General features: G+C 56.4%; 1 protein-coding gene across 1 annotated transcript in view; it reads left to right on the top strand.

Annotated features, from left to right (window-relative positions):
• The window catches only part of CRTAC1 (cartilage acidic protein 1), a 138,273-nt gene that overhangs the window by 103,587 nt on the left and 21,421 nt on the right, over positions 1-13,265 (top strand). The window contains exons 5-7 of the mRNA XM_037138968.2: positions 299-455; positions 9,075-9,209; positions 12,422-12,567. Coding sequence (XP_036994863.2) covers positions 299-455; positions 9,075-9,209; positions 12,422-12,567 — 438 coding nt within the window. The remainder of the gene's footprint in view (positions 1-298; positions 456-9,074; positions 9,210-12,421; positions 12,568-13,265) is intronic.

Below are 13,265 nucleotides of genomic sequence, written 5' to 3'. Positions count from 1 at the left end.
TTGTGGGGAGAGAGAGGGATGTGTTCTTCTGGAACAGGATAGAAAGAGGGGGGAGTGGTTTCTTTGTGGGACTGCAGGGGGCATCGTGCACCGTGTAGCCTCTGGCAAAGCACTTCCGGGCCGTGCGAGCGCGCAGCCCGCAAGGCCACGCACACCTGGCCCAGGGAGAAGAACCCGACCCCTGAGACAGCTGTGGTCCTGTGAGCAGAGGGCCGGAGCTACTGTCCCAGTGGGAAGGACCTCAATGAGCCCAGAGGAGCCTGCTCACCCACCCTCCTCTCCTCCTCGCCCTCCTCAGGGCTCCGGACGCTATTCCATCTACATCGCCAACTATGCCTACGGTAACGTGGGCCCCGATGCCCTCATCGAAATGGACCCCGAGGCCAGTGACCTCTCCCGGGGCATTCTGGCGCTCAGAGATGTGGCTGCCGAGGCTGGGGTCAGCAAGTATACAGGTATGCAGGGTGACGGGGAGGCCGCGTACTGCGGGGGCTGGGGGGCCAGGGGCCCAGGGGATGGGCCTTGCAAGGCCTGGTCCAGATCATCAGAGACCACAGGAGACCGTGGGTCCCTGGGGAGGGAGGATGAAGATTTTATTTCATCCCACCACCCACAGAAGGCTCCTCCAGTGCTGCCTCTCCAAGAGTTGATGAGATACCCGGCAGATTGGGCTTTAGGGGGCCCCTTGGGGTGCATAGGACAAGGGGTCTGAATCCCATAACATCGTCCCACCCCTGGTACCTCTGGCCTCATTCCCTGCCGTGACCCAAATGATGGGTGAACAGGTTCTGTAGGAGAAAACTGACAAGTCACAACGGCTGAGGTTTAAAGCATTCTTTATTGCCAAACAGCAGATGAAATTATTTACTTACACATAAGCAGCCAGGAATTGAGTGCTAGCTAAATCCTTAAGCTTCAGCTGGGTCCCGTCTCGGATAACTGAGCTCAAAGAATTGTGTTCTTGTTCCAAAACCTCTCCAGCACTTTTTTAGAAGACAAGCTCCCCCCGCATCTTTCTGGATGGGGGCTCTATTGTCAGAGCCTCTGACAGGAAGATCTTTCTAGGGAAGGCTGTTTTTCCAATCCTAGCACGGCTGCTGACTAAACTCTGATTGTCTGCCAATAGACTGCCAATGGCAGAACCACCCAGTTCCTGTCTGGGGTGCCAGAACTCAGGAAGCCAGGGCTGTGCACATGAACTTCAGCCTCACATGAACTTCAGCCTCATTCATACAGCATCTGCCCTTCAGGCTTAGAAATTCTCTCGTTGGTTGACCTTCCCAATGAATGCATCTGAATGTGCAGTACAGGCTTCCAAAGCAGCAGCCCGCCTGATTCTGAACCCTGGGGCTGGGAGGGCACCTCAGGGGTCATTCGGGCTGTGCCCCTGCCTCCAGACACCTACGTGGTGGATGATCTCAAAGTCCTACACAGAAAGGGTTGTCACAGCCTCCCCTGAGTTGATGATGCCTTTCTCTGGCCAACTTTCCACGTCGGTGAAAGCGGGAGGTTGACGCCGGCCCGTCTGACAAGTTTGTGGGAGCACATGAATAGACAATAAAATAGTTTGCGCAGCTCAAGCCCCATCAAAGCCCTCCAGAGCTCCACACGTGAATGTGCAGCAGAAAGGCTGAGTGTCAGTAATAAACTGTGTTTTCCTCAGAAAAGTAATAAACATTCAGGAGCTTCAGACTAGGTTTGTATAGTCAGTTTTTCTGAATAGGTCCCAGGTCTGGGCACTGGGCTGGCTTGGCAATTAAGTGCCTTGATGGGCAGAAGAAAGAGGGTGGGCTGGGGAGGCGTAGCACTCGAAAATGATGAGCTAGAGGGGAGGCAAAGTCTAGGAAAGGGGGTTATACACAGAATAAAAGAATTCAGAAGGTTGTAGCTGGGTTTGAGCATGAAGAGGACATTGTTCGCACCGGCTGGGCTGGCAGAGGGCCTGCCAGGAACCGAGGAAGGAGGATGGAGAGGACCAAGAGGAGACAGCTGAGGGGCAGGGATGGGGATGGGAGCACCGGCCAACTGTGCCGGGCTGCGCTGGAGGTCCTGAGCAGCGCAAGGAAGGGGCGGCAGCTTCCGTGGAGCACACAGGCAGGCCGGGGCAGCTGGCGTACCCAGAAGACACGTTAGAGCAGCTCCGCAGACTTCCAAAAGCCATTTGGCTGATGAGAACCTATTTGGCTCACCAAGTTACTAGTGTGTCTGCCCGCCTTCCCCAGGCCACCCTTTCCCTGCCTGCCCTCAAGTCCATCCTGCAGTCCCCTTTGTCATTCTGTTGACAACTCATGGACATCTGGTTCGAAAACTCTGAGTCCCCTGAGTCCCAGGAATGGACCCTAGATGTGAGAACTGCCCCTGAGCCCAGCCCGACTGCTGAGGCTCTGGCTCGTGGCCAACGCCGCAGGGCCTGGGAAGGGCAAGGAAGTGGGCAGTGAGGTGCAGGTCCCCGAGCAGGCTGGGAGGGTAGCAAGCCATGGCCAGATGTGCAGTCAGGGAGCCACAGGTCCCCCGAACCAAGCCACATACAACACCCCTCTGCAGAACAAACAGAGGTCCAGAGACAGAAGGCACCTGCCCAAGGTCACACAGGATGGTGTAGAGACACCTGCAGTTAGAGCCTCCCGTCCCCTAATGCCTGAACTGCCACAACCAGCTGACCTTTCTGATGACCTCCAGCTTGAGATCCTGCTCCAGCCTGCAAGACAGGAGCACTGGTAAAGGAGGCAGGCCCTGCCCCCACCAGGAACACAGCCCCAGGGACAGGCACTCAGACTTCCGTGGTTGTCCCCGGTTTTTGTGGCTAAAGCAGCTGCCTGACCTGGGGTACTCAGGGCAGCCAGTGACCCCATCAGCAGGGGTGATGGCGCTGCCCACACTGGCCGTCTGCTCCTCTGGAGGGGGATGGGAGGCCTCCTCTCCAGAGCTGGAAGCAGCTGGCCGCCGCTGCTCTCCTGGGTCACAGTGCCATCTAGTGGCCAGCATGCCTACTCTCAGGGGACTCGAGGGCCCCTGGAGGGCAGCTTTGGGAGAGCCACTGGTGCAGAGTTCAGCTGAGGCAAGGCTGCTCCCCGTGGTTTCGGGTTGGATGACAATCCCAAGCCCTGACTTCCCCAGCTGCCCGCAGCTCCTTGGAGCCCGGACAGTGCTGGGAACTGCCCTCCGTGGGAATCCTGAGAGTTACTTCTCCCATGGTAGAAGGCCTGGCATGGAACCCCCAGGGGGAAGGGTGGGGACTAAGCAGACTGCACTACCTCTGGGGCCCAATCTCCTTGGGCAAGCCCCTCAGTCCCTGTGAGCACCTTGAACTCGCCATCTACCAGAGCTGCTAAGAGGACAGAGCGCCAGGTGCAGATCCCGCCTCCACCATGTCCTGTCCAGGCAGAAGTGGAGGCAGGATTAGTGCCCTCCGTGGGCCTCAGTTCTCTCTCTGGCAAGACCCGGGTGTTGTGAGAATGAAAGGAGGTGAACACGGGGCGTGCCCAGCACAGGGCCTAGCACACAGGCGGTGCCCCCCAACCGTCACCAACAGCAACACCCACCTCCCCTGCAGTCCCAGCAGTGATGCCAGGGCACCCCTTGGCATCTCCTCGGGGGAGGGAGTACCATGCTTGGCACAGGGGGAGCACGAAGCCTGCAGGCCCAGCCCCTGTCCCTTCATCCCTGTGTCCACTGCAGTCCACCTCTCTTCCCTTCTCGCTGACCCTGCCTCCCCCCAAAGCCCACCCTGCCCCAAGACTTCTGCATTGTGGCCTCACCCTGTAAGGGAGCGTCTGTCAGGGCTGCAAGGTGGTGATTAAAGAAGTCTTAAAGGAAATTTGGAAAGAAAATAGAGCTGCAGTTATGAGGTTGGGTGGGGAGTTTCATTGTCAGCTGGGAGCAGAGTGGACAACGTGGAGGGCAGGTCTGATTTACAGGAAGTCATTATCAGAGGGGAGAGAGGTGCCCAAAGCCCAGCTGAGACCTCTGGCGGGCCCCCACCAGCCCGCTCTGGAGAGGTGACCGGGGGCGGCAGAGTGGAGGCTGCGGAGCCTCCCAGCTCCCAAGGCGGGTGCTGGCCTGGCAGCGGGAGCGCAGCCAGATCTGACAGCCGGGGACAGTCGGGCTGGAGTGATGGCCTCTTTGGCCAGGGCCCTGGACCTCTGCCAGGGAGACCCAAAGCCCCGAGACACACAGGCTCTCAGATGCACTGGATGATTGGCAAGAAGGGACTTGATTTTTTTTTCCACAACAAACACAGATGTGTCATACAACACAAATTCAATCCCAGGACACATTTTCTTAGGCTAAAATAAGAAATTTTAAAGACGTATCGAGCTTGTGGCTGGCCACTCTGGGCCTCTCCAGAAGTACAGAGGGCTCCTCTGTGGCGGGGGCACTTCGGTAGAAATGTCTGAGAGCACAGTGTGGGGATGGCCTGGCCCCAGGGGCGCTCTGATGTGATCTGCTGGCCGCCACTGCACCTCTCCAGCCTCTGCTTCCTCACCTAGGAACTGGCGAGGCGAGCTGAAGCATGTTCAGTTCCTGCTCCACAGGACTGAACAGCAGGTTGCCAGAGGAGCAATTCCTGCCACTGCTTTACCTGCCTTCTTCTTCTGAAACAGCGTCTTCCTGTCCCTCACTGTCTGGCAGTCGGGGTGCACAGTGAGGATTGACTTCCCTCCTATAACCCCCTGGGTGCCCACAGCGTGGGAACCCCCACCCAGAATACGAACGCTGGAGCCTGACCTGCCCACCTGCCCCCCCCAGGCATCCTGCAGGCACGGGCAGGGAGGACTGGGGAGCAGTGCACTCGTCCATGCAGGGCCCTGCCCAGTGCCCGATGGCTCACAGAGGGCTTCGGGGGGCGGGGAGGGGGTGGGATCAGGCACCACTGGCACCAACACAGTGTTCCTACCTGTTAGGACTTTCAGGAAATTTAGGGTGTGAGACCCTGATACCATCCTGCCCTTACCCTCACCCCCTCTTCTCCAGCAGACACCTACACACATGCAAACTGCCCATTCCTCCACCCCTGCATTTTCTAGCATCTTTGCTGTTCTTTGACAATACCTTGGACGCTCTTGGCCGCATGCAGGCCCTGGTGTCCCCCAGCATCGTATTCCTATCAAGGGCTCAGCAGGCTGCTCTCACAGGTCCTGGTTCCTTGGCCAGCAGGCCTCGCCTCAGCTGCAGCCCCCACGGTGCCAGTGTGGATGGGCCCGGGATGGCACTCCCGACCACGGCTGTCCTGCGGCCAAGCCTGGAGAGTGCACTGGGGAGCAGAGATGGAAAGGAGACTTGGAGACCTCATTCTCCCCCTCATTCACGGGCAGCGAGACCAAAGCCTGGGGAGCACACTTCTCTAGGTCCTGTGGCCAGAGAGGCTGCAGAGGCAGGGCAAGAACCTGGAGGCTTTTCCTTAGCACAGAGAATCCCCCTGCCTCTTGGTCCCTGGGGCCCCAGGCCCACAGTTTGGGGTGGTTCAGCAGCACATACCCTCTTCCCCACAGCCTTGCTTTCCCTTCTTCGACCTACCTCCTCAAACCCCACGCTCCTGGGCACTGGTACAAGTGCAGCCTGAGAGATGGATCACCTGCCCTCGAACCAGCTTGAGTCTGCATCACCCAAGTGCAGGGGTCAGAGGTGGAGGGGTGTGGTTCTTGAGGATACATGAGGCTGCCCCATGGGGCTCGGGCCCAATGAACAGACAGATCATCAAAGTGGGTGTCCAAACGTGACAGGAGGGAGAGGGAGCCCAGGGGACACATTTTGCCGTGTAACTCCACCCCCCCCCACCCAGCCCAGTGGGCGGGGAAGCCTCCAGGAAGGGGTGGGCAGGGAGCAGTGGTTACCCCCAACAGCAGAACCGGGAGGCCTTTAAAGGGATATCATTCAACCAGCAGGTGGGAAACAGTCCCAGCTAATGACTATGTGGCACCTGACATTTTCCAAGGTACCTTCCCAAAACCAGCTGACTTAACATTTATGACAGCTCTGAGAAAGGGCTATCATTGTCAGTCTTTCTCTGGTGAGAAAACAAGAGGACCAAAATGTCCAGTGGGATGCCCCACTCAGCTCAAACTTCTCATCCTCAGTCTTTCCCACCACCAGGGCTGCCCCTCCAGCCCCAGCTGGAGCACTGCTTGTCACCCAGAGGGCGTGCCTGCCTCGAGTACCTAAGAACTCATTGATGTAAAGTGGAGTGTAGCTTCGTGTTGAGACGTCATGCTCCAAGGCCAAATAAGACATTCCTAAGTGACCCCTGAGTAGCCCGTAAGGTGTGTGCTAAGCCTTGGGGAAGGGAAGACAAGGAGGGGGCGGCAGAGGAGGGAGAAAGGCTGGGGGAGGGGGGAAGGTCCAGGTAAAAGATACTTGCTGAGTAAGGGGCCTCTGATATTGACCAGGAGGGAATGGGAGTGTCAGGCTGTGCTTAGGGTGGATGGATTGTATTGGTCTGAAGATTTACACGACAGCCCTGGGGGGACCATCTCCCCTGCAGAGCCCGTGAGGGGTGCAGACACCAGGCCGCCCCTGCCTTCGACCCCAGTTTGCCCCTCCACCTGAGGCTGCTGGGGCTCATGCTCGAGAGGCCGGCTCCCAACTGTCGACTCACCTGCTCACCTACTCCCCAACTGTGCAGCCAATTTGCCAAGGAGTTGTGGGTAACATCTCTGTTATGGTCTGATTGCCATGGCAATAAATTGTCACTAATTAGTAGTGTGGTTACCATGGCAATTTTCTAGTAATTACAGGTTACAAATGGTGCAAGGCTTCAACCCAACCCAATTAGTTAATTAGAAAGATTTAGAAATTTGTCCAAGAGGGAAATAACCTGCTTGGTAGAAAATGAAGGGAATGTGTCACAGTTCGGGAGCCAGGGGCGGAGAGGAAATTGGAAGATGCTGGAGGCGGGAGGAAGGCTGGAGTTGCGTGGCCGCAAGTCCCGGAACCCCACCTAGAATTTCCAGAGGCCCGGGCAAGGCCAGCAGTCTCTCGCTAAAGCCTGCTACGGAGCTGGAGTCTGGCAGGCCCCGGGCAGGGACAGCTGCCAACAGCCACTCAGTCACTCTTCTTTGAATGGGCAGACTCAGTGCCCAGGTTGTGGCCCAGCACCCCTCACTGCCGGCTTTAATAGAAAGGTGTCAGAAAGCTTCCGACCCCCCACTGTGGCTCTCCTAATGAAAGCATGTGTCGCATCTTGGATGATGTTCCCCAGCAGCGTTGTGGACTCAGTGGCTTCACTTTTATGAGGCTTGGGCTCTCTCTGAGAGCTAATAAAATTGCCCAGGAACCATCTGGGAGGCACAGGGCCCAGCATGTGTGGAGGAGACCCCACCATGAGAGCAGCGATGCCTCTCGCCCCATCCCTTCCCCTGTCCCCAGACTCCATTTATTCACTGGGGAATAAAGGCCCAGTGATTTCCTCCAGGGGACAGGAGGGGCCTGGCCACCAAGGGAACCCCCACCCCGCTCCGGCCCAGTCACCTCGTGGAAACCTCTGTGGCACCGGGAGGCCGCCAGCAGGGCGGCGCCTGTCCCAACATCCCTGCCTAAGCTCTCACTTAAAAAATTTTTTTTTTTACCTTCTTCCGAGAGCGCTGGTAACCATTCCCACAGCACTGAGCAGCGCTTTATCGCGCACTTCCCAGAGTTCACTGCGCACAGAGACCGCCCTCGGGCCCTGCCAGAACGCACACCTGATTGGTGGATCCATCCATCCATCAGTCGGGTGGGGGCCTGAGAGGCGGCGGGCGGACAAGCTCCCCGGTGCCCTGCTGCCCTGAGCAGGTCCCGCGGCCTGACTCTGAGCACCCAGTCGGTAGGATCCACAAAGACCTTCACACAGCTCGCCTTGCTCGATCCTCTCAAAGACCCAGAAGTAACAAAAGCAAGCTGCGCCATTCCCATTTTGCAGATGAAGGAAGTGAGGCTAAAAGGGTCACACGGCCTCGTAAAAAGCCAAGCTGGGGCTGGAATGAGTGTCCCGGTCCTGGTCAGGCTGTTCTCTGCATGTTATTTCCGGTGTTTGGGGGTTTGGCTTTCCAGGCTCTATGTGAACCCCACTGGTCGGGGTGGTGTGTTCAAGATGTCTGGAATCTGGTCGTGTTGACCTTGGAGAGACTTCAGGCTGTAATGGAGGTTTGGCTGGGTTTCCTTCTTTTAAAAAATAAAGTACGCTTCACTGGATTTTTTTCTTTTAAACTAAAGAAATGATTCCATTGGAACAAGATAAACAATATGAAGACATTCACAAAAAAGGCCACAACCATCACTTGCTCCCTCCCCAAATCTTAGCCAGTAGCCAGGGAAGCCCGGGTGTGGCCTTTGTCACCTTTCCCAGACACAAGAACAAGCTTGCACAAATGTGTTCAGAAATAGCATGTATTTTTCTTTTCCATTTTTTTAAAGAAAAGTAAAATCACACAATGTACTTGGAAAATTGTGTTTTACGTAAAACCATGTAGGCACTCCCCCAAGTCAATACACGTGGGTCTGTGCCACCTCCTCAGCAGCCGTAACACGATTCATCACACAGAGGCACCATAAGCCAACAGCCAGTCTCTGCCCATGGACATGCAGGTTGTTCCCAGCTGCTCACTAGGTCAGACCAAGCAAGGTAAGCATCCTTGTACCCACAGCTGGAACCCACTCCTGTCAGTTTCTGGAGCAGGAAGGCACCCTGGGTCCTGACCCGCATGTGTGTGACTCGGGTGTGGAGGGGGTTGTCGGGGAAATCTGTGACTTGGCCAAGGCAATGTGGGTAAGAGCTGGGTTTCAGGATTATTGTTATTTATCCATCTCTGTGTTCCTCAGTTCGTCATATCATCCTTTTGGCACAAAGTGACTTGGTCCTGCCCGTCACTGGCCTCAACGTCAGTGTGGTCGCCATCTACACAGATCTGTGGGTCTTCAAGCCCAGGTCTGGGATCAGGGGAGCCTCTGGAAAGTCAGAATCGCCTCCCCCGCCCATCCACAGGTTATTCGGAGGCACCACGGGCAAGCTCCTTGCAGGTCTCAGAGGTGGCCACCTCCTCCATGCAGAACTGGGACCTTGCTTCTGCCACTTACTGAGGGTCCGTGTCCTCTCCTAGGCGGCCGAGGTGTCAGCGTGGGCCCCATCCTCAGCAGCAGCGCCTCCGATATCTTCTGTGACAATGAGAACGGGCCCAACTTCCTCTTCCATAATCGGGGCGACGGCACCTTCGTGGATGCAGCAGCCAGCGCTGGTGAGTGCAGCCGCCGCCCTGAGTGCCCCGACCCCCAGACCCCCAGGGGATCTGGGCTGCCCTGCCCCCTCAAGCATGACCCCCTCCCCCAGGCCTCCGGGAGAGGCAGCCTCAGCCCCACACAGGGAAACATGGTTTGTCATCTCCAACTGCACACCCCACACCATGGCTCAGGCCCAGGGGCTGCTTGCTGCCAGGGAGAGGAAACCCCAAACTCCTCATTGTTACTCATTCTCCAGCAAATGCACTTGGCCCACGTCCCCCTGAGTCCTGCCTGAGTCCCAGCATCAATTCCCCTGCAAGCCTCCTCCCTCCATTTCCCCTCCCCACATGTATTTCAAGCATTCCCTTCAACCTAATAACAGTTCTATTGAGCTCCTGCTAACTGCCAGGCTGGTGCTAAGAGCTGGGGGTGCTGACCTGAATGATGTTAAGACCACGCTATCGGCCCCTTTCACACACGCACAAGGCACTGACTTTCTGGAAGGGGAAACAAAGAAACAAATCGCTATGATAAGAAACAGGGTAAAATTCACTCTAAAGAGCTCTCTAGCTCCCAGCTCTGCTCTCCCTTCTCCCTTTGTGCTCATCCCTTATCTGCCTCAGGGCCTTTGCACCCTCTGTCCTCTCTACCTGAAGGGCACCTCCCCCTTCTCTATCTGCAGAACTTATTAGCCTTCAACACTCAACTCACAAGTTATCTGCGAAGACTTTCCTCCTCCCTCTGTGCCATGGGGCAGAGATTGGCACCCCCTCCTGTGTTCCCACTGCCCTTGCGTGTATCTGTCGCTTCGGCTTCTGCATTGCTCTCACAACCTCTCCGTGTCTACAAAGACTGAGCTCTGTTCTATTCACTCTCGACACAATGCTTGGCATGCGGTGGTCACCCAGTAACATTTGCTGAACGACAGAATGGACACAATGAAAGTCGATGGAGGCAGTCAGTCTGCCCTTCCACCACTTCTCCCTGCCCAGGCTCTCTCCACCTTGCCGATGAATGAAAGGTTTAATTTCACCTCCTTCTTGGTGGCCTAGGGACACACTCTGGCCTCTGGAAGAAGAGATGAGCAGGGGAGGGGCCTAGAGACATAGATCAAAGGTCCTACAAACTCCAGCTGGTGCTGGCAGGAGCATCAAATCCCTGAGCCAGTGTCCGCCCGGTCTGTGACACACGAGTGCCTCCTCCCCAGCTCTCTGCTCAGAGTTCCCATTCTGAGCACCCATCCCCCTCCCACACATACACTTGTAACCAGCTCCCCTGGCTGGTCCTCCCCACAGCTCACTCCTCCTAGAGCTATATACTCTGGCAGCAAATTTTCTCATTGCTGAAAAATCATAAGATGAAGGCGAGGTGGTGGGGGGGAAACCTAGAGGATTTGATAAGGTGTTAAAGAGATGGAAGCAGAGGTGAGCAGGCGAGTTGGAGTGGGAGAAGGCGTCGGGCGGGAGCAGAGAGGAAAGGTGCGAGGCCCATAATTGAAAGTCAGAACGATTGCAGGGGTTTAACAAGACATGTCAAGAGGGCATTCGTCACCCAAACAGATGCTGCTGTGAAATGCAGCCTGGTGCCGATTATTCCCGTGAAAGCGAACCAGCTCCTTGTCAAGGCGCCTCGTAGGTAGGAGAGAAATGGGCCAACACAAAAGGCCACCGGCATCAGGGCTGGGGAGTTTTGCAGAGAATTAATGGGTCATTAATCCTAGAGGCTGGAAGCCACCCCCATTTCTTTGCAAACCTCCTTTCTCAAGCCTGGGTCTCCCTGCCTCTCCTCTCCCATCCCCCACCCACCCCCACCCTTTAGATCCTTTCCTCCCCCAGATGGATGCTCAGCCTCCAAGGTTTTTGGGTCAGGGGGCACCCCTGCCTTCTCCTGATTCCCATCCTCAGGGCCTCCGTGTGTGCACCTGCCAAGAGCTCCTTGTGCCCCAGGGTCTGTGATCCCCACTCCCCATTATATTGTCCTGTCGCCTGCCATCTCTGAGGGTCTGATGACCAATGGACTTCGTCCACCAAAAGAGTCAGCGTGGGTACTTAGAGTCGTACCCACCCCCTCTCAGGTCTGTGCTTGGGCCGAGGGAAATGCCTGCCTTGGGCAGCCAGGGGGTCAGGCCATCCCTTTGGGCAAAGCCACCCTCCATCCTCCCTCAGGATCAGCTCAGTCCCACTGGCCACTAGCAGATTGGGGGACAGAGTAAGCTGGTGGTGACACTGGACACACAAGCTTCCCTTCCTAGATCTCACAAGACACGCTCTTGGTTTCTGTCATGGTGCGGTATTTCCTCTGCTGTCACCAACGCCCCCAGTTGCCTTCTAGTAAATTATTTATGTCTCTTTATTTATTCAGTACATATTTACTGAAAACTAATAAGTCACCACAGGCACTGAGATGGATGTCGTGTGAACACAGGCGAATAAGAAGGCAGTCTCTGGCCTCATGGAGCCTGAGGTCTAGTAGGAAAAGTGACCCTGAGCAACTAAACTCCGAGGGAACATAATTATGCATATGATCTGCACAATGAACAAAAAGAATGGGGGGGGGCGGCTGTCAGGGTGAATTCCAGGGTGGGTGGGAGGGGTTGTTTTTATGGGAGTGGTCAGGGAAGGCTTCCCTGAAGAGGTGACTTGGTGGCTAATAGAATTAAAACAAGGAGCCAGGGAACCAAGAGCCAGAGAAGAGACAGACTTGAGCAAAGACCCAGAAGCCAGAAAGAGCTTGGTTCATCTGAGGAATGAGGGGGACACGGGAGCCAGTGCTGATGAGGAAGAGGGAGCAAGGGACCAGGTAAAAGCCAGGTGCAGGGGATTGGGACCCTGTCTTCCCCAGGCAGCAATTTGGACTTGACCCAACAGTGCTGGGGGGCCACTGAGAGACTTAAGCAAAAGTTTGCTAGTCAATTCACTGTGCCCCAGCGGCAGGGTGGAGGTGGTCCCCGCTCCCCATGCTACCCCCAAAATGTGTAAAAAGAATGTGCTTGCTGGGCAAATGGTGCTGAAAGAGGAGTTTCTAGCTCCTTCTGCGGCTAGATGGCTGTCCCACCCCCACCCGGGCAGGAAAATTCTGAGACTGCAGCTGTGTCTCCCCACCTGCCCCCAGGAGGGCAGGGACCTCAGGGGGTCGCCCCCTCTAGTTGCTCTTCGTGGGTCTCCTGCCAGGTGAGTGTTTCTGGAGCCTGCAAGGGCACTGACCTGAGGGTGCCCGCCTTTCTCCCAAGGTGTGGACGACCCCCACCAGCATGGGCGAGGTGTTGCCCTGGCGGACTTCAACCGTGACGGCAAAGTGGACATTGTCTATGGCAACTGGAACGGCCCCCACCGCCTCTACCTGCAGATGAGCGTCCACGGGAAAGTCCGATTTAGGGTAAGAAGGGGCCTCTGCCTCCCCCTCCCCGCCCCCTCCCCGGCACTGTGAGCGGCCCTGGCGGGTCCTGGGTGCCTCCCTGCAGGCTGAGAAGGAGCTGTGGCTCTGCAGAGCCTGGGGCGGGCATTGGGAGATACAAGGAAGGTCTTGTAACATCTTGGGGCAAGGAGGGACTCCATCCTGGGCTGCTGTGCCATCTCTAGTGGCCGGAGCAGAGAGAGCCGGTGGCAGAGGAGGGCCAGCAGCCCCCAAAGGTGTGCAGAGCAAAGGAGATTCTGTGAGGGGCACATCATTCTCTGGCAGCATTTTTCCTGATGGCTCTTGGGAAACCTGATCTAAGCCCTGGCCTCAGCTTTGCAAACTGAGGTTCCGGCCAAGGGTACAGTGGAGAGTGGGGGTGTGGGCAAACTGAGGCCACAGAGATCTAACGGCTGCCCCTAAGGACAAATGGCAGAGGGGGGACAAACCCCTCGCTTTGCCCCTGATTTGAGCTGTTAACGGACTGTGATGCCAAGAATTCTTCAAAGGGACTCCTTGGTGACAGTAATGGAGGTGCCACCAGCCTGATGAGCCTGAGTTTGGGGCTTTCTCACAAAGGGTGATGGAGGACAATGACCAGTTGGAGCTGATCTTAGGGAGTCAGGCTTGTTCTGGAGGTACCTGGGTCTTACCAAAAACCTCTAAGGGACCGAGGAAAC

The sequence above is a fragment of the Artibeus jamaicensis genome, unplaced genomic scaffold (assembly GCF_021234435.1).
Source record: "Artibeus jamaicensis isolate MK-2021 breed Jamaican fruit bat unplaced genomic scaffold, CSHL_Jam_final contig_252, whole genome shotgun sequence".
NCBI classification, from domain to species: domain Eukaryota; kingdom Metazoa; phylum Chordata; class Mammalia; order Chiroptera; family Phyllostomidae; genus Artibeus; species Artibeus jamaicensis.
This window is presented reverse-complemented; position numbering and strand designations above follow the sequence as displayed.